General features: G+C 41.0%; 1 protein-coding gene across 2 annotated transcripts in view; it reads right to left on the bottom strand.

Moving 5' to 3' along the window:
- The window catches only part of MCMDC2 (minichromosome maintenance domain containing 2), a 54,393-nt gene that overhangs the window by 16,683 nt on the left and 15,590 nt on the right, over positions 1–22,120 (bottom strand). For both annotated transcript variants that reach the window (XM_002819147.6, XM_054561680.1), the window contains 5 exons: positions 17,054–17,259; positions 11,857–12,023; positions 11,238–11,417; positions 5,346–5,488; positions 1,379–1,488 (listed from right to left, as the gene is read on the bottom strand). In XM_002819147.6, coding sequence (XP_002819193.2) covers positions 1,379–1,488; positions 5,346–5,488; positions 11,238–11,417; positions 11,857–12,023; positions 17,054–17,259 — 806 coding nt within the window. The remainder of the gene's footprint in view (positions 1–1,378; positions 1,489–5,345; positions 5,489–11,237; positions 11,418–11,856; positions 12,024–17,053; positions 17,260–22,120) is intronic.

Genomic DNA, 22,120 nt, shown 5'->3' with positions numbered 1-22,120 from the left:
GAAAAACATGTATATATCCTTCCTAACTATTATTTAGTATTGGTTGGGAACCAGCGTTATTCTCTTTTGGTAAATAAAACTAATTCAGGATGATAATTAACCTCTTTTAGGGGCCATAAATCTCTATTTCATAAAAATTAATGCTCTGTGTTCCTAGGAAAAAAATGTATAAGGCACACACATATGTACATTTGTATATGATTTAGGGATTTACAAGCCCCTATACCAAGCATCTATGGATCCTAGATTAAGAATGCTTGACATTTATAGAACAAAGACAATTATAGAACAATTTACAGAACTTTAGACAATTATAGAACAAAGTTCTAATATTCGAATGGATCTCTGCAAACAGGTATTACAATATAAATGTAATTTAAAGCAAATGTAATCACCAACACATACACACAGGAAAGCTAGTGTTAATACATTCTTGAAGTCCCGGGGCTGGAACAAGGTTTGGTTTGAAGAATGGTATCGCTAATCAAAATTAATGTCTCATCTAATTCAACCAAGAACTTTGGGAGAATAACTCTCCTTACCCTTATCTTAAAAACCTCTTTTGTGTGTTTATTAGCAAAAGCATAATAAGTGCCATTCATTTCAAAAAATTAAATGCTATAGACATAGTATTAAAACTAGTAATTCAGCGAAGGTGTTGATACAAGATAATCAGATTTTCTTTTCTTTTCTTTTTTTTTTTTTTTTTTGAGATGGAGTCTCACTCTGTTACCCAGACTGGAGTGCAGTGGCACAATCTCAGCTCACTGCAACCTCCACCTCCCAGGTTCAAATGATTCTCCTGCCTCAGCCTCCTGAGTAGCTGGGACTACAGGCACCTGCCACCACACCCAGCTAATTTTTGTAGTTTTAGTAGAGACGGGTTTTCACCGTATTAGGCAAGCTGGTCTCGATCTCCTGACCTTGTGATCCACCTGTCTCGGCCTCCCAAGGTGCTGGGATTACAGGTGTGAGCCACCACACCCAGCTGATGATCAGATTTTCTTTTGCTATCTTGCCTAACTCCGCTGTGGGGGATTGTTTGATACCTAAATGTTGCAAGTTATTTTAAAAGGAAGATAAATTAAAATCATTTTATGTGTTGTATTAAGTACTTATTCCCCCAGAATTCTTTAAGCAATGCAAAAGTTCAAATATGAAAACAATCATGCATAATAAGGAATTTAATATCAGTTGATGATACTACCCAGAAACAGTTAATAAATGCCCAAATTAAAACAGGCCTTACCTGGTAGAGATTTGTTATTTTTTAAAATAATATTTTAAAAATATATGTAACATTTTAATTTAACAAACTAAGAATATTTAAGGTTAAATAAAGTTATTTGTAGTGATCATTAATAATTTAATTCATTACCATATTTCAATGTGAGGGATGTTTCAAATAGTAAGGCTGCAATCAGCACATCTTCTTTAAGCACTTTGTTCCTTAAGTTCAGTCGTGCATGGGCTTCAGATAGGAAAACGCTAAAAAAGAAAATAGTTGCCAAAGAAAATATGTTGATATTATAAAAGTAATATATACGTTGGCAGGAACAAACCAAGATATATATGAACTTTAGCCACACCTAAAGCATATTCTTTCTTTAAAAAAATTTTTAGTTTCTTTTCAAAGGATTTTTTTTTTCCCACCAACTTAAATAGACTGTTCCAGAACAAGCCAGTATCCTTTTGGTTTCCATCCTGGCTTTTATTTATCATTCCACACTCCCCTCCCAAAGTTTTGTTCAGATAAACACACAGTTGAGAAAATTAATCTAACTAAATATCTTTTACAGACAAATCCTTGAATTTTAGTCCTTCATTTATCTAAAATCCTCATAGATTTGCAAGATTTTTGTTTGCAGTTTCAGCATTGGAAGGGATCTTGGAACTCAAAGTTCAAATTTTCATCAGAAAACTAAATTTCCTCTACAACTTCCTGGGCTATTCGTTTTCCAGTCTCTTTTGGACCTCTCCTAGCATTCATGGCTTCATGAGGCAATCCGTTCCTTTATTTTTAATTTTTTAACCAGCTTCCATTACCTGAAAGATCTCCTTCAAGCAAATGTGATGTATCTGAATGATTGCTGAACTTGGGAATCAGAAAACCTAGGCTGAGTCTCTAGAATTTACTAGCTGTATTACTTTGTATAAATCATTTAATGTATGAGATTTTTTGAAACTCAGCTATAAAAGGCAGATAAGTAAAGGCATTTGAAAGTTTTGCAACTAACTATAACCATAACTACCTACAACCAAGATTCTATCAATCTAAGCTAAAATTAGTTTCACTGCAATTTCTACCCACAGGTCTCTTGTTCTGTCTTCTGAGACCTCTTAATATGATACTCTTCAGATATGCAAAGATAACTTTTCGATTGCTCCGTGTTTTCTCTCCTCCAAGTTAAATATTTCTAGTTCCTTTACTATGCTATGAGACATAATTTTCAGCTCCTCACCATGATGGCTACTCTCCTCATGACCTAATTTGGTTAATACTCCTTTTCAGTACAGTATGACAGCAGTTTTGACCATCACAGTACAGATGAGGCATAACTAGCATTTTGTTGCTCTTGATATATATTCTATTAATATGACCCCAACTCTCAGTATTATTAATAGCCATATTACATTATTTACTCTTATTAAACATAAAAAGAATGAAATATCAAATCCTTTTCATATCTTTTCATATTAAGCCACATTACCATTTTCTCATCAATTCACACTTATACTGGGGAGTCTGGGCATCTAACAGAGAGCTTTACATTTATCCTATTAACTTTTTTCTTTTAGATTAAGATCACAATTCAAGCTTGTGAAGTTCTCTCCAATATTGCTCATTTATAAATGTAATTGTCATGTCTCTGATATCCTCATCCAAGATCCTTCTAAAAATGTTGACTGGGACAGAATATGTATAGAGCCTTTAGAAAGTATTGTTCAACTACACTTCTCTAGAAAAGCAAAGATGCTTGTGATTAGGTACCTGTCTGTAGAAATGGCAGAAAAATTCAAGATTTATGACTCTTCTAGCTAGGGGTTTATTTACTCTGCTGTTTCACAAACCATCCTTAGTATTTATTTCTACAATGTGAAAAAGTAGAGTTATCATATTAAAATTAACTACTTTATTTTTGAATAAATAGCTGCATCACAGCTTCACCGTGTTGTGATGTAGCAGTACCATAGTTTAAACAGTCCCCTATTGATAGACCATTTCTTTGATATAGTATTAAAGTGTAATCTCAAAATAACTGTTAAGTAGAACCAGGAGTAAAATAATTCATTAAATAAATAAATAAATATATTGTTAAAACTGCAATATAAAATAAGACAGATGAAGAACTGGCAGAAAATGTCAAGTGTAAATCTGTAAGATTTAGACATGTTTAGTTAATTTCCCCAACTGTATATTTATCTTCATAGAGCTGAAAAAATGCTAAAGATAAGCCAAGTAGAAGTCAACTCTTTGATAAATGTTTCAAAATGGAAAACAGAATTACATAATACTTTCTGTTTCCTGAAGTAACATTTAAAATACTCAGATCAAATTATACTGTTTGCTTTTTTTTGAAACAGAGTTTCACTCTTGTTGCCCAGGTTGGAGTGCAATGGCCCAATCGCAGCTCACTGCAACCTCCGCCTCCCAGGTACAAGTGATTCTCCTGTCTCAGCCTCCCAAGTAGCTCAGATTACAGGCATGTGCCACCATGCCTGGCTCATTATTTTGTATTTAGTAGAGACAGGGTTTCATCACGTTAGTCAGGCTGGTTGTGAACTCCTGACCTCAGGTGATCCACCAACTTGGCTTCCCAAAGTACTGGGATTACAGGTGTGCACCACCACGCTTTAAAAGTTCTATTTTCTCATAATGTTCTTTTCTCTATAGTAAAAATATGTTTTGTATTTGAACTCACATAGTCTCAGTTTACATATGAAAAGATATATTTATATATATTTTTTTTGAGACAGAAACTTGCTCTGTCGCCAGGCTGGAGTGCAGTGGCGCAATCTCTGCCCACTGCAACCTCCCCCTCCCAGGTTCAAGTGATTCTCCTGCCTCAGCCTCACGAGTAGCTGGGACTACAGGCATGCACCACAATGCCAAGCTAATTTTTTTTGTATTTTTTTGGTAGAGACGGGGTTTCACCATGTTGGCCAGGCTGTGCTCAAACTCCTGACCTCAGGTGATCCCCCCGCCTTGGCCTCCCAAAGTGCTGGGATTATAGGCGTAAGCCACTAGGCCAGGCTTTTTTTTTTTTTTTTAATTGAGAAGGGGGTCTCACTCTGTTGCTCAGGCTGGAGTCAGGCTGGAGTAAAGTGGCACATCTAGGCGCTCTGCAACTTCCGCTTGATGGGCTCAAGCAATCCTCCCACCTCAGTTTTCTGAGTAGCTGGGACTACAGGCACCTGCCACCAGGCCCAGCTAGTTTTCTGTATTTTTGGTAGAGACAGGATTTCACCATGTTGCCCAGGCTGGTCTGTTTTTTTGTTTTTGTTTGTTTGTTTGTTTGTTTTAAATAGAGATGAGGTCTCACTATGTTGCCCAGGCTGTTCTCGAATTCTTGAGCTCAAGTGATCCTCCCACCTCAGTCTCCCAAAGTGCTAGGATTACAGGTGTGACCCACTGCACCCAGCCCTGAGGCTGGTCTTGAACTGAGCTCAAGCCACCCGCCTACCTCAGCCTCCTAAAGTGCTGGGATTACAGGCATGAGCCACTGTGCCTGACCAACACCCACATTTTTTTTCTTTTTTGAGACGGAGTCTCGCTGTGTTGCCCAGGCTGGAGTGCCGTGGCATGATCTCAGCTCACTGCAACCTCTGCCTCCCGAGTTCAAGCAATTCTCCTGCCTCAGCCTCCCAAGTAGCTGGGACTACATGCGCGCACTGCCACGCCCGGCTAATTTTCTGTATTTTAGTAGAGACGGGGTTTTACTGTGTTGCCCAGGCTGGTCTTGAACTCCTGACCTCAGGCAATCTGCCCTCTCGGACTCCCAAAGTGCTGGGATTACAGGTGTGAGCCACCGTGCCCAACCAACAGCCACATTTTAAAAAACAAGGATTTGCATTTGAAATCAGTGCACTTTTCTCAGACATATCTCATACGTGGCATCCAATAAAAATCAGTTCAGTAAAAAAATTATTAGAGATTAAAATGATGTAACATGATATAACAAAAGGAATTGTGAAGCCTTTAGTCCTTTTGGAACAAGGCCATTTACAAACCAACCAACTAGCAATCAAGCAGAGAAACAAATGAAATAGATAAATTAGCAATTTAATTAAACACATCATTTGAAACTCAACGCTGATTTTAAAATCTTGAATTGAATACCTACAGATATTTTAATGCAGATGCTGACAGCTTTGATCCACATACAGAGCCTGTTCTGATTCTGCGACTTGCTAGATAATAGCCATGGGTCATTCTTTCTGCTTCCAAGCTGAATTCTACATTCAAATTCTTTGCAAAAGCCAATAGCTAAAAAGTGTGAAAAATCCAAGATAATCAAGCTTTATTGTGGAATCAATATAATAGAAATCAAAAGTATACTGGCACTTTATTTTTACAAGTTTGCGTATTTTATTACATAAAAAAGAGTAAATGTCTGGGGCCATCCTGAAGTCACTGAACACTTTAAATCACAATGTTATACTTTTAAAGGATATTAAAGTTTACCCAGAATAATCTCCTCCCTCTCAGTGCAGAAATGCTCTGTGCAATATATTTGAATGACTTTACAATGTCTTTGCTCCCAGTGAAAGGCTCACCTCTCTCAGAAGCTAACTTTCCTTTGAATAGCTTTAATTCTCTGACAGTTTTTTCCTCATGAGTTTCTCTCATTGGCCTAGAGCTACTTGCCCTCCTTACTTCCCTTCCTTCCTTTTAAAGAACACTTAACGTTTGGTATGAGGGGAAACATTGTGTTAACTGCTTTGAAGGTGGGCTTTGGTGATTGAGTAAGATTTGGGTAGAGAATAATTCTGCAACACGATTATCACTGTTTTTTCTGAGTCTTTTTTTTTTTTTTTTCCTTTCAGTGATTCCTAGTTCCCAAAGTTCTTCTCTGTGACGTAATTTCCAAATTTTTTACTATCCTAGTTATTTTCTAGTTTTTTCAATTCAGATAACCACAGGAAAAATTAACCATAATAAGGTTACTGTTTTTTTCTGACACTACCTACACCTGGAGAAAGGTTGCTATTAACTATAAAATTTATATTTTATTATTTTATTTGTTTATTTATTTTGAGACCGAGTTTCGCTCTTGTTGCCCAAACTGGAGTGCAATAGCGCGAACTCAGCTCACTGCAACCTCAGCCTTCTGGGTTCAAGCGATTCTCCTGTCTCAGCCTCCTAAGTAGCTGGGATTATAAGGCGCGTACCACTGAGAGGTGACAGCGTGCTGGCAGTCCTCAGAGCCCTCGCTTGTTCTTGGCACCTCCTCTGCCTGGGCTCCCACTTTGGCGGCACTTGAGGAGCCCTTCAGCCCACCACTGCACTGTGGGAGCCCCTTCCTGGGCTGGCCAAGGCCGGAGCCCACTCCCTCAGCTTGCAGGGAGGTGTGGAGGGAGAGGCGACAGCAGGAACCGGGGCTGCGTGGGACGCTTGCGGGCCAGCTGGAGTTCCGGGTGGGCGTGGGCTTGGCGGGCCTGCACTGGGAGCAGCCGCAGCCCGCCGGCCCGGCCAGCCCTGCTGGCCCTGCCAACCCCGGGCAATGAGGGACTTAGCAACTGGGCCAGCAGCTGCGGAGGGTGTACTGGGTACCCCAGCAGTGCTAGCCCACCGGTGCTGCGCTCGATTTCTCGCCGGGCCTTAGCTGCCTTCCTGTGGGGCAGGCCTCGGGACTGCAGCCCGCCATGCCTGAGCTTTTCCCCACCTCCCTGGGTTCCTGTGCAGCCCGAGCCTTCAGGACCAGCGCTGCCCCCTGCTCCACGGCGCCCAGTCCCATCGACCACCCAAGGGCTGAGGAGTACGATTGCATGGCGTGGGACTGGCAGGCAGCTCCACCTGCAGCCCCGGTGTGGGATTCACTGGGTGAAGCCAGCTGGGCTCCTGACTCTGGTGGGGACGTGGAGAATCTTCATGTCTAGCTCAGGGATTGTAAATACACCAATCGGCACTCTGTATCTAGCTCAAGGTTTGTAAACACACCAATCAGCACCCTGTGTTTAGCTCAAGGTTTGTGAGTGCACCAATTGACACTCTATCTAGCTGTTCTGGTGGGGCCTTGGAGAACCTTTATGTCTAGCTCAGGGATTGTAAACACACCAATCAGCACCCTGTGTCTAGCTCAGGGTTTGTGAGTGCACCAATCCATACTCTGTATCTAACTAATCTGATGGGGACATGGACAACCTTTGTTTCTAGCTCAGGGATTGTAAACGCACCAATCAGCACCCTGTCAAAACAGACCACTCAGCTCTACCAATCAGCAGGATGTGGGTGGGGCCAGATAAAAGAATAAAAGCAGGCTGCCCGAGCCAGCAGTGGCAACCCACTGGGGTCCCCTTCCACGCTGTGGAAGCTTTGTTCTTTTGCTCTTTGCAATAAATCTTGCTACTGCTCACTGTTTGGGTCCATACTGCTTTTATGAGCTGTAACACTCACTGTGAAGATCTGCAGCTTCTCTCCTGAAGCCAGCGAGACCAGGAGCCCACCAGGAGGAACGAACAACTCCAGATGTGCTGCCTTAAGAGCTGTAACACTCACAGCGAAGGTCTGCAGCTTCACTCCTGAGCCAGCGAGACCACAAACCCACCAGAAGGAAGAAACTCCGAACATCAGAAGGAACAAACTCCAGACGCGCCACCTTAAGAGCTGTAACACTCACCGCGAGGGTCCGTGGCTTCATTCTTGAAGTCAATGAGACCAAGAACCCACCAATTCCGGACGCACCACCACGCCTAGCTAATTTTTTGTATTTTTGGTAGAGATGATGTTTCACCATGTTGGCCAGGCTGGTCTCAAACTCCTGACCTCAGGTGATCTGCCCACCTCGGCCTCCCAAAGTGCTGGGATTACAGGTATGAGCCACCGCGCCTAGCCTATTTTATTTATTTATTTTTGAGACAGAGGCTTGCTCTGTCGCCCAGGCTGGAGTGCCGTGGCACGATCTCAGCTCACTGCAAACTCTGCCTCCTGGTTCAAGTGATTATCCTGCCTCAGCCTCCTGAGTAGCTGGGACTACGGGTGTGTGCCACCACGCCCAGCTAATTTTTTTTTTTTTTTTTTTTTTTGTATTTTTAGTAGAGACAGAGTTTCACCATATTGGCCAGGCTGGTCTTGAACTCCTGACCTCAGGTGATCTGCCCGCCTCGGCCTCCCAGAGTGCTGGGATTACAGGCGTGAGCCACCAGGCCTGGCCTAAAGTTTATATTTAAAATTTAACCTTTAAAAAAGCATAGAGACGGCTGGGCACGGTGGCTCACACCTGTAATCCCAGCACTTTGGGAGGCCGAGGTGGGTAGATCACCAGGTCGAGAGATTGAGACCATCCTGGCCAACATGGTGAAACCCCGTCTCTACTAAAAATACAAAAAAATTAGCCAGGTGTGATGGCGGGCGCCTGTAGTCCCAGCTACTTGGGAGGTGGAGGCAGGAGAATCACTTGAACCCAGCAGGTGGAGGTTGCAATGAGCCAAGATGGCACCACTGCACTCCAACCTGGTAACAGAGCGATAAAAGAAAAAAGAAAAGAAAAGCATAGAGACATGTCCTAGATTGGACATGTCCTGGATTGGATATATATCCTGGCTTCTTTGTTTTCTTTATTCTCCACAACTCTCTCCAGGCTTTCAGAACTGGATATACTATTAATAGTATCAATAACCCTCTCTAAGTTCTAAAATGGCATGATGATGAGCCACCGATATCCTCCTTCAGGAAAGGACTTGTTGTCCCAGCTACTGAGAGTGCTCTCAGCCCCTTCAGGGATTGCCTCAAGACAGTCCACATCACGTGAGTGATTGAGGCAGAAGTGGGGGAGGACATTATAAAGTCCGCAGGTATTGACAGAAAAGCCCTCTCAAATACACATTGGCACACTAAACTCCATCTCAGTCTGTGTTCTGGAGAGCTCAGGCTGCAACAAATTCCATCCATTTTGATTTGTGTAATAGACAGATTTATCTTCCAGAGAAACCATTTTTACTATTTCACTTTTTACTATTTTACAGTTCACTCTACAACTGTTCTCTATAGTCTGACAAACGAACTATAAAATCTTTTGCCTGTGCAAGACTTATTGTAAATATGCGAAAATCCTATGACTCCAAAATACAATTTTTGCTCCAGTCAAGCTGGTCTTACCGTTTTCCATGTATACTAATTTCTACTTTTCAGTCTTTAACTCCTACTGTTAATTCTACTTAGAACACCCATCCTTTGTGCATCTAAATTTTACCCTTTCTTATAGCCCAACTAATGTCCAGCCTCCTCCACGAAGTTTTCCCAGCTTCTGCATTCTACATTGATATCTGCCTTTCTGAATTCCTAAAATACCTGAGTCAGCACCACTTAGCTTAGCACTTAAATTATTCCTTAACTATTTTGTGTATTTTTTTTTTTTTTTTGAGACGGAGTTTTGCTCTTGTCACCCAGGCTGGAGTGCAGTGGCGCAATCTCGGCTCACCTCAACCTCCACCTTCCAGGTTCAAGCGATTCTCCTGCCTCATCCTCTCGAGTAGCTGGGATTACAGGCATGTGCCACCATGCCTGGCTAATTTTGTATTTTTAGTAGAGACGGGGTTTCTCCATGTTGGTCAGGCTGGTCTCCAACTCCCGACCTCAGGTTTCTGCCCTCCTTGGCCTCCCAAAGTGCTGGGATTACAGGCGTGAGCCACCTTGCCTGGACTGTATCTTGTTTTTAATCTCAATTAAATGATAAACTAAAGAGAAAGTTTATATATCTGTGAGAATATAAAAGAATGGAAATAGGCTCATATTTGTGAAGTATTCAGTAAATACCTGAATAATTAATAAATCTAGATTGTTTTGGCTTCTCAGGTAAAAAAATGGGCAACATTTGCCAGGGTCATTAGCCTGTCCATATTTAGTACCCTAACTCCTACAGACTACTTTTTTCCTATACAATAAAACCAAAACCAAAACCTTATTATATTATAAATATTATTCTTTTTTCTATGCTAATCTATGTGAATAAACAATGTTCATAATTCATTTTTAAGACAATTTTGCCTTTCAACCTTTTACTCATGCAGTATGCTCACAAGAAAGATAGATATGAAAAAAAATTTTAATGACTCAGACCTCCACTTTCTGATATCCCTTGCCTTTTATCTATCATACCCAGACAGGTGAACTCTACTTGGACAGATTTTTGAGTAGTTAAAAAGGTTTCAGTTGTAAATATGTGAGCACCTTTAATAGCTATGGGAATTATTACTAAATTTACATCACCTACTCTCAGGTTCTCTGAACATGTCACATATGTTTTGATAATGTCAGGGTAATTAATTAAAATGGGTTAGTGAATCATGCTATATATCCCCTAAAGTCAGGACTTGAAGGTATTCATCTAAGGACAATCCCTTTGAATAGACCGTAAAATGTAAATAACTGTATATCTATATAGCCTATTATAATTTTCTGTAGAAAAATTCTATGTTGGTTTTCTTTCATTGAGATTCTTTCAGCTGTGATTTGGACAATGGTACAAAAATAAACTGAAAATTTTAATATTCATTACCTAACACAGTTGTTTCTTTAATTATAGCCCTAAATAATTCTAAATAATTTCTTTCTTTTTTCTTTTTTTTTTGAGACAGGGTCTTACTCTATCACCCAGGCAGGAGTGCAGTGGTGTGATCTCGGCTCACTGCAACCTCCACCTCCTGGGTTCAACTGATTCTCCTGCCTCAGCCTCCCGAGTAGCTGGGATTACAGGTGCCACCACCACGCCCAGCTAATTTTTGTATTTTTTGGTAGAGATGGGGTTTCACTGTGTTGGCCAGGCTGGTCTCGAACTCCTGGCCTCAAGTGAGCCACCCGCCTGGGCCTCTCAAAGTGCTGGGATTATAGGCATGAGCCACCACACCAGCCTAACCCTAAATAACTTCTATGCAATGTCCTTAAAATGTTTAAAAGCTGGAACCAAGACGGAATAAAAGAATCCTAAATAAAGAAAATCCAGCACTCAAAAGGACTTCTATATAATTTGAGAAACATTAGCACAGGCATTCTGGGTAACCGTTTTATCCACCTTTACCTTTTCAAAATCTTCAGTTGTGAACTGTCTAGAAGCTGCATAAAACAGCCCTTCAGGATTAATGGCCTTGTTCAAAGTGTGTTGCACAGTAGGAAGAAATGGGTGGCAGGGAGATGACTCATTGCAGTTAATCAATAAACCAAATGCCTCCACAAGGTTAGCTGGAATCAAACTGCAATCCTACATCAAACCAAAAGGTAACAGGCAAACATTAAACTTTGTAATTTTCACAATTTGGAAATAATTAATTACAAAGTAATTATTATATGTTATTATTAAAGTTATTATTTATCATATTAATTATAATTTAAGGTAATTTTTTAATAATCTGGGAACTTTTTGGTGATTGATTTTTTAAAGCCTCTTTAGTGAGTATTTTCTTATACATTATTCATTAAAGACTCTCTAGCTACCTATTCAAATAGTAATTTCCAGTGAGCAGATATCTGATCTACATGGCTAAAAAACATTACAATTTTTAAACAACTGGGTCATCATGTAGTTCTGGTACTCAATAAAGTATAGAAACAGGTTAATAACAAAAATATTAAGACGTATTAAAATTTATGACTTAATTCCTTGAACAGCATTCTAACAATAAAATATACATATACCTTACCATCTGACCAATTAGAGTGTTGATTTTCTGTGCATTTCTCCTTGAAGATGAATCCATATCAACAAAAGACCAAAAACTGCACTGAACTGGAAAAGTCATCTGTTGATCAATATCCTCCCCAAACTTCTTTCCTGGGATGTACACTGTGATGCTTCTGCTCTCCAGAACTAAGTCAGAAGACATTATCCATTTGTTAAGTTCATTTTGGTCTAAATGTCTGCAAATTGCTAACATATTATTATATATAATTATACTGTGTAGACTTTGGATAGTGAAAGAAAGTAAATTTGACTGTTTTGCAAGACAATGCTCTAAGTTCTGCCATAAAAAATATATATTTGAAGCCTTATGTGTCCCATAACTTGATGAGAACCAGGAGTCCAAAGCACGTAGCTGGAATTGTGGCTGGGCACCTGAGTGGACTAGGCAGTGGGCTAAGAGATTGGTCATATAATACAGACTTACAAGAGAGGCTAAAATTAAATCATGTTCTTTTATGTGGGGAAAATGATAGAAAGCAGGCCATCCATGTGGGAGTGAGAGAGGAAAAGACAGAGATAATATGAACTACAGTGACTGGGGGGAAATATATCTCAAATTTAACATGTTCAAAACCAAATTCATTGTCCCCTCGCCTCCCACTTAAAACCCAAACAAAAAATATGGAGCACTTTGGGAGGCTGACATGGGGGGATTGCTTGAGCCCAGGAGTTTGAGACCAGCCTGGGCAACTTGGCAAGACCTTGCTGCTACAAAAAATTAGCCAAGCATTGTGGGATGTTACCGTGGTCCCAGCTACTTGGGAGGCTGAGGTGAGAGAATTATTTGAGCCCAGGAGTTGGAGGGTGCAGTGAGGTATGATGACACTACTGCACTCCACCCTGGGCAACAGAGTAAGACCCTGTTTCAAAAAAAAAAAAAAAAAGAAAGAAGAAGAAGGAAGAAGGAGAAGAAGGAGGCCAGGGCCATCGCGGAGGACCACGTATCATTTGATTCCATTTATAGTCAGCCATCTATATCCAAAGGATCTGTCTGCATCTGTGGATTCAACCAACCGCTGATGAAAAATATTCAATAAATAAATAAAACAATAACAACAATAAAAAACAACAGTATAACAATTTGCAAAGCATTTACATTGTATTGACTATTATAAGTAATCCAGGGATGATTTAAAGTATATGGGAGTATGTGCATAGGTTATATGCAAATACTCTGCCATTTTATATAAGGGACTTGAGCATCTGTGGATTTTGGTATCTGCAGAGGCCCTGGAACCAACCCCTGGAGAATACTGAGGGAAGACTGCCTATGCAGTGTTCAGAATAGGCAAATACACAGAAACAGAAAGCAAATAGTGTTTGCCAGGGACTGTGTGGGAGTAGGTGACGGGAGGCAGGGACTGGGGGTTGACTGCTAATGGGTGTGGGGCTTCCTTTTGGGGTGATGAAAATATTCTGAAGTTAGTGGTAATAGTAGCACAACTCTGTGACTATTCTAAAAAGCACTTAACTGTACACTTTCAGTGGGGAATTGTATGATGTGTGAAATCTCAATACAACTGTTACAAAAAATGTAATAGTAGTATTGCCATTCTAAATAAAGAAAAATTAAAATTTTATATTGGCATAAATTTTACCTTTTATCTTTATATTGTACAATACTTTTATCTTTATATTGTATAATGCAAATATATGGGCATTTATCTCATAAGTGGAACCAATAGTATTTTGCACATGCATATGTATTTTGTTTTTACCAGAACAGTGGAAATGCTGCACAAAATAATTTTTATTTTACTTCTTGATATGCATACATTTCACCAACACTCTCTACTTTCAGCTTACTGATAAGTGAGGAAGGACTGAAAAGACAAGGAACTATGGATTTGCCCTATCTTTCCTTTTCCTCCTGTGTCATTTTCAGTGTAAGTGGTTGGCAAATACAGGGAAGCAACCAAGTAAGAAAGAGTATGATACAGCTACTTGGTCATTTGTGTTTCTTGAAAGGCCTTTGCCTTCTTTCTGTATTAGAAGTAAGTCTAGTTCAAATGAAAAGCATGGCCACTTGGGGTTACTGGCACTCCCACTTACTCAGTTGAAAATGTGTTGATATGGAAATATAAGCACTGGCTTATAGTGCACCCATGACACATGGGAGTCCAGCAACAATCAGAGAAAGTGCAAATTAAGTGTGTTATGAAAGCTGCATAGTGATCACAAATGCTGTATGAAATAGGACAGGAAGGCACAGTAAAAACAGGCATCCATGTGTCTCCTCTACTCATAGTCAAGTGCCATTATCTCATTGGACTTCCTTACAATACAAAGATAAAATTATTAAAAATTTGAATATGATGACAGCAGAGTTTTAAACCAAATGCCAAGTTCTTGTGGGGAGAGGACACACTAGCAGGGCTAGCTTCATGAGTGTGGAACTAGTGCAGTTGTACCAAGGCCCTCCTCTGTAGCAGCCAGATGTTCCACCATCCTTTGACGAAAAAAACTCCTTTTCCCACTGACTAGCTTTGGTGCTGTAGTCAAAAACCAAAGTTGACTATAAAATGTGGGTCTAGTTCTACACTCTTTGATACAGGTTGGCTGTGTCCCCACCCAAATCTCATCGTGAACTCCCACGTGTTGTGGGAGGGGCCTGGTGGCAGGTCTTTCCTGCACTGTTCTCATGATAGTGAATAAGTCTCACAAGATCTAATAGTTTTAAAACGGGGAGTTTCCCTGAACAAGCCCTCTTCTCTTGTCTGCCACCACGTGAGACGTGCCTTTCACCCTCCACCACGACTGTAAGGCCTCCTCAGCCATGTGGAACTGTAAGTCTAATAAACCTCTTTCTTTTGTAAATTGTCCAGTCTCAGTTATGTCTTTATCAGCAACATGAAAACAGACTAATACACCCTCACTTTGTTTTTATTGCTTTTTTTTGTAGAGATGGAGTCTCAGTGTGTTGCCCAGGATGGTCTGGAACTCCTGGCCTCCAGCAATCCTCTTGCCTCAGCCTCCCAAAGTGCTGGGATTCCAGGTGTGAGCCACTGGGCCCAGCTAATTTCTGCATTCTCTTATAAAGTGAAGCAATATGCTATGTGCCCTGAGCACACTTGTACATTCATGCTGGTATGCCAAGAAGGCAAGGTTCTGACTACTCTTTGCGCAGTCCATGGCTGTCCATATCCTTGCTAGTTATAAATCTTGCCCAACCAGCATTACTCTTATACAGAACCAGACAACGACATTATAAGGAAAAAACCCTACAGACCAATATCTCTCATGAACATAGATTTAAAAAATCCTCAACAAAATAGCATATCAAATCCAACAATGTAGAAAAAGAATTATACACCATGACCAAGTAAGCTTTATCCCAGGTATGCAAGGCTGGTTCAATATTCAAAAATCAGTTAATGTAATCCATCATATCAACAGGCTAAATGAGAAAAATCATATGACTGATGATGGCAGGAGGCAGACAGGTTCCTGGGCAGATAGGGGCAGGTCTCTGGTGGAACCCAACCTTCAGGCAGGAGACATCCTGAAGCCTGAAAACCAGGCTGCCAGTTCTGGGTGGAGTCCACCACCTGGAGTGAGAACTTCCTTGATGTCTTTCAGCCAATCAGATGGTGCTTTTTCTGGGCCCACCCATGGACCAATCAGCATGTACTTCCTCCATTCTTAGCCCATAAAAACCCCAGACTCAGCCAGACTCAAACACAGGTTGGGACTACCTGCCTGTGGGTAGGAGCTACCCACTTCAGGTCTTCTGTCCACTGAAAGCTGTTCTGCCGTGCAATAAAACTCTTCTCCACCTCGCTCACCCTCCAGTTGTCCATATAAGCTAATTCTTCCTGGACGTGGAACAAGAACTTGGGACCTGTTGAATGGCAGGTGTGAAAAGGGCTATGATACTCTCCTGGCAGGCTTGCTGAGCTGCAAGTGGGAGCGAAAAGGGCTGTAACACTTTCCTAGCCAGCTCGCTGATCTGTGAGTGGTGACACACTCTTGTTTGCTAGACTGCGGGAGTGAAGAGCAATGACCCTTCTGGAGGCCCAGACCTCAGGATTTCCTGAGTCAGAGCTGTAACACTATAATCCTCCTGCCTTCTGCCAGCCTTGGGTGGCTGCCCCACAACAGAAAGTGGCGATGGGCTGGGCCAGCCCAGGAGCCACAGGCTGGAGTGAGGCAGTGGACTGAAAGAGCTGTTAACATGTGCCCCCCATCCGCTGAGCTGTGGGCAGCAGGAATGAGAGAGCTGTAGCATGCTTCCCTGCAGCCCCTTGGGGCTCCACTGTTGCTGGTGTCTCCAAGTTTTCGGGTGCCACACCATTCCCCTCATCCAGACACCAGGGCCCTCAGTAGAAGCCACTTGCTGTATGCCTGTTCCAGCTACAGCCTTTCATGAAGCCAGTACCTGTGCCAGCACCTGGAGCTGCCTGCCCTGCCACAGCGGCCGGTGTGCCTGGCTATGTGCAGTGGCCAGACCCTGTGCTCACTCACTCACACACCCCTCGCTGCTCTGCTCCTGGCTTACCCTCAGTAGGCATGGGATCTGGACTGGTAGTGTGAGCCAAGTGCAGCCTGCCAGGCTGAGTGAGCAGAACAAGCCCAGCAGGCAGGAGTGAAACTCAAGCAGAGGTGCTGCTGGACATAGAGGTTTCTGGCTTGAGAAGGATCCTGTGACATGATCATATTAACAGAGGCAGACAAAGCATTTGACAAAATCCAATATCCATTTATGATTTAAAAAAACCTCTCAGAAAATTAGGAATAGAGAAGAACTTCCGCAGATAAAGAATGTCTACAAAAAATGTACAGCTAACATCATACTTAATGGTGAGAAACTTGAAGCTTTCCCACTCAGACCAGGAACAAGGCGAGGATGTCCTCTCTCAACACCACTTTTCAACTTTATACTGGAAGTGGTAGCTAATGCTATCACTAGACAAGAAGAGGAAATAAATCTGGTCCATTACAAGCTCACGTGTTAGCACACCGAGAGCAAAGGCTAAAACTGTGCATTTGCACATTAAATTTCTGTTTTGCTTATTAAAACCAAAATGAGAAATGCCATCTAACATAATTTCTCAAACCCTCAAACATCTGCAATACTATCTTAACTGTTAAGTATCTCAACATGGATGAGAGTATAGGTTAAACAGGTGAAAATTAATTTAAAAAATATTGTTTACCTGTTTGAAGCTGTTCAAGTTTATCTTTTTTGTGTGAAGCCAAGTCTCCTATAAAGCATATACCACCTTTAGCTAGCAAAGCACTGCCAGCCTGAATGCTAACTGCTCCAGTTCCATACTTATTCCTGGATAGAGTGGGAAAAATTTCAGTAGAGACTAGATGACGTACACCACGGGGGACAAGGTTTATGCTAAAATTCAGAAGCCTAGGGAAAAAAAAATAAACTTTTCATTACTATTATTTAATTTTCAAAAGTCACAATGTGTTAAATTAAATTTAATTTTATTCTGTGTTTACTGAGCACCTGTGATACACCGGCTATTGTGCTAGGGATAAAAATATATATGACTAACATGGTAAAATCCTGTCTCTACTGAAAATACAAAAATTAGCCAGACGTGCTAGTGCATGCCTGTAGTCCCAGCTACTCAGGAGGCTGAGACACAAGAATCATTTGAACCTGGAAGGCAGAGGTTGCAATGAGCCAAGATCGTGCACTCCAGCCTGGGTAACAGAGTGAGATTCTGTCTCAAAAAAACAAAACAAAAAAATATACACAAGACTTGGACCTTAACTTGGAAAGCTCACAGTCTAAAAAGAGAGACATAAAAAACTAAAACACAATGTGATAAGTACTAAAAAATGTCTTCATCCTGGTGACAGAGCAAGACTCCGTGTAAAAAAAAAAGTCTTTAGAACATCCATGGTGGCCAGGCGTAATGGCTTACAGCTGTAATCCCAACACTTTGGGAGGCCGAGGCAGGTGGATCACTTGAGGTCAAGAGTTCAAGACCAGCCTGGCCAACATGGCAAAATCCCAACTCTACTAAAAACACAAAAATTAGGTGGGCCTGTAATTACATGCCTGTAATCCCAGCTACTGGGAGGCTGAGGCAGGAGAATTGCTTCAACCCGGGAGGCGGACATTCCAGTGAGCTGAGATCACTTCACTGCACTCTGGCCTGGGTGACGGAGCAAGACTCTGTCTCAAAAACAACAACAACAAAAGAACATCCATGGGAGTATTATTTCTTCCTGGAAGGGAGTCAGAGAAAGTTACAGAGAGATGACATTTGAATTAGGCCTTCTTTTTATGGATTGCTTTCTTTTGCCTGTTCAGAATTTTTGCACGAGGCTTGCTAGTGTCCCATCAAAACTATCACTCTGCTGTTTCTGTCATGGCAATTGTGGGGTTTTTTGTTTGTTTTTGTTTTATTTTGTTTTGTTTTGTTTTGAGTCTCTCTCAGGCACTAAGGCTCTAGTGCAGTGGTGTGATCTCAGCTCACCGCAACCTCTGCCTGTCACTAGGCTGGAGTGCAATGGAGCAATCTCAGCTTCCAACCTCCACCTCCCAGGCTCAAACGATTCTCCTTCCTCAGCCTCCCAAGTAGCTGGGACCACAGGCACAAGCCATCGTGCCTGGCTCAATTTTTTTTTTTTTTTTTGTAGATACGGGTTTTACCATGTTGCCCAGGCTGGCCTTGAACTCCTGAGCTCAAATGATCCTCCTGCCTTGGCCTCCCAAAAAGCGCTGGGATTACAGGCTTGAGCCACTGTGTCCAGCCAAATTTTTTTTTCTCTTAAGAGACAGAGTCTCACTCTGTCGTACAAGCTGGAATGCAATGATGCAGTCATAGCACACAAACCTCAAACTCCTGGACTCATGCAATCCTGCCTGCTCAGTCTCCCAAATAGCTGGAACTACAGGTATGAGGCACCTGCCTGTCTCATGGCAATTCTTGATATGTCATTTTGGTTTCTAACCTCTTTGCTAATTGCCTCAGTCTCTTTATATCCCAAATTTAAATTCTGAAAAAGGAATATGATTACCTTAGCTTAGCTTTCAAATCCTTGCCACAGAAATTACAGCTTCCTAGTGCAATCAACTATGATAAGTAGACATAGACGTGACACAAAAGGGGGTGATACAAAACTAGGCATAGACATGCAGTGCAAAAGAGGGTGAGATGTGGATAGGTAGATGGTATAAAATATGTCTAGCGCATGTACCATTCTAAGGAATTGGGACGTTTGAAGATATATAAAATGAGAGAGAGAGCGATATTTAGAAAGAAACCTTTGCAAGCCTATAAGGAGTGGTTCTCAACCACAGCTTGCACTAACCTTACCTGGCGAGATTTAACAAATTCCAATGCCAAGTGCCACCCCAAACCACTTAAATTAGAAACTCTGGGGGTGAGACACAGTGATAAATATTTTTAAAAAATTCTCCCAGGTGATTCTAATAGGCAGCTAGGCTGAGCACTTAGTGATATGGAACAATGAGCCTCAAATTTGGCTACACACTGGAACTGGCTAAGGAACTTTAAAACTACTGATACACAGAAGGTCACAGAATACAAAGTCAAAATATAAAAATCAATTGTATTTCTATATATTCATAGCAAACAATTGAAAATGAAATTAAGAAAACACTACCATTTTAGTAGCATCAAAAATATCAAATATTTTTAGAACCAATTTAACAAAATATTTGCATGACCTTTATAAAAACATCGCTGAGAGAAATTAAAGACCTAAATAAATGGAGAGATATGCCACATTCATGGATTGGAAGACTCAATATTATTAAGATGTTAATTCTCCCCAAAATTGATTTACACGTTAAATATGGTTCCAATCAAAATACTCAAAGGCTTCTTTTTGGTTGGTATTAACATACTGATTTGGCTGGGCTCAGTGACCCATATCTGCAATCCCAGCACTTTGAGAGGCCGAGGCGGGAAGATCACTTGAGCCTGAGAGTGCAAGACCAGTCTAGGCAATATGGCAAGATCTCATCTCTACAAAAAACTAAAAAAATTAACCAGACGTGGTGGTTCACGCCTCTGTTCCCAGCTACTCAGCAGGCTGAGGTGGGTGGATCACTTGAACCCAAGAGTTTGAGGCTGCAGTGGGTCATGATTGTGCCACTGCACTCCAATTTGGGCAACAGACCGTGACCCTGTCTCAAAAAATAAAAATAAACTGATTCTAAAATTTATTTAAAAATGCAAAGGATCTAAAATTTTTTTAATCTTTAAAATGAAGGATAAAGTTGTATTACCTGATTTCAAGACTGAACATAAAGCTACAATAATCAAGGGAGTGTAGTATTGGTATAAGTATAGAACAACAGATCAAAGTATTAGAAAAGAGAGTTCAAATAGATTTACATCCAGTTCAACTTTATACCCAGATTCTGCCTAGTTCAATTGAATTTGAACAATGGTATCAAAACAATTTAATGGGGAAAGGAAGATCTTTTCAACAATTAGTGTGGAAAAATTGGATAAATGCATAGGAAAAACATTAACTTTAACTCATACTTCCTACCAATCTCTGGGAGATTAAGGCAGGAGGATTGTTTGAGCTTGGAAGTTTGAGACCAGCCTAGCAAGACTTATCTCTACATAAATAAATAAATAGTAAACTAAAACTATAATGCTTCTAGAAGAAAACATTTAAAAACTCTTCATGATCTTGGGATAGACAAAGATTTCCTCTTTTTTTTTTTTTTTTTTTTTGAGACAGGGTCTTGCTGTGTCACCCAGGCTGGAGTGCAGTGGCACAATCTCTGCTCACTGCAACCTCCGCCTCCTGGGTTCAAATGATTCTCCTGCCTCAGCCTCCCCAGTAGATGAGATTACAGGCACGCACCACTGTGCCCAGCTAATTTTTTTTTTTTTTTTTGTATTTTTAGTGGAGACGGGGTTTCACCATGTTGGCCAGCCGGCCTCAAACTCCTGACTTCAGGTGATCCGACCACCTCAGTCTCCCAAAGTGCTGGGATTATAAACGTGAGCCACCACGCCCAGCCAGACAAGGATTTCTTAAACAGAAGTCAGAAAACACTAAGCATAAAAGTAAATAATAAATTGAATTTCATCAAAACTAAAAAGTCTGCTCATCAAAGATACCTTTAGACAATTTTTAAAAAGCTTTATATCTGGAGAAAAATTTTATAATGCATATATTTGGCAAAGGACATGCATCCAGAACAACTAAACTAACAAATGAATGAACACTTTATAAAAACAGACACTTCATAAAAAGAGATATATGAGTGGCCAATAAGCACATGAAAGAGTTCAAATCAATAGTCATCTCAGAAACGCAAATTAGAACAATGACATATCATTTCATTCCCACTACTATGGCTAAAATGAAAAGGGCTCACAACACCAAATGTTGATGAGGATGGAAACAAGAGGAAATCTTTACATTGTTGAAAACTGGCAGTTTCTTTCTTTCTTTTTTTTTTTTTTTTGAGACTGAGTCTTGCTCTGTTGCCCAGGCTGGAGTGCAGTGGCACTATCTCGACTCACTGAAACCTCCACCTCCTGGGTTCAAGCAGTTCTCGTACCTCAGCTTCCCAAGTGTAGCTGGGTCTACAGGCACATGCCACTGTGCCCAAATAATTTTTGTATTTTTAGTAGAGATGGAGTTTCCCCACATTGGCTAGGTTGGTCTCAAATTCCTGACCTCAGGTGATCTGCCTGCCTCAGCCTCCCAAAGTGCTGAGATTACAGGCATGAGCCACTGCGCCCCGCCAACTGGCAGTTTCTTATAAAATTATAGGCCAGGCACAGTGGCTCATGCCTGTAATCCCAGCGCTATGGGAGGCTGAGGTGGGTGGATTACCTGAGGTCAGGAGTTCAAGACTAGCTGGGCCAATATGATAAAACCCTATTTCTACTAAAAATACCAAAATTAGCCAGGTGTGGTGGCATGTGCCTGTAATCCCAGCTACTCGGGAGGCTGAAACAGGGGAACTGCTTGAACCCAGGAGGTGGAGGTTGCAGTGAGCCAAGATGGTGCCATTGAACTCCAGCCCGGGCAACAAGAGTGAAATTCCGTCTCAAAAAAAAAAAGAAAGAAGTTATACATATACCTTATGACCCAGCAATTCTACTCCTAGGTATTTACCCAAGATAATGAAAATACATGTCCACAAAAAGACTTGTGCAAGAATGTTTACAGCAGTTTTATTCATAATAGTCAAAACATGCAAAACCAAATGTCTTCCACTACGAGAGTAGATAAATAAATTTTGGTACATTCGT

This window comes from Pongo abelii, chromosome 7 (genome assembly GCF_028885655.2).
Source record: "Pongo abelii isolate AG06213 chromosome 7, NHGRI_mPonAbe1-v2.0_pri, whole genome shotgun sequence".
Classification (NCBI taxonomy): Eukaryota; Metazoa; Chordata; class Mammalia; order Primates; family Hominidae; genus Pongo; species Pongo abelii.
Note: the sequence above shows the minus strand (reverse complement) of the source record. Positions and strands in the feature narration are given on the sequence as shown.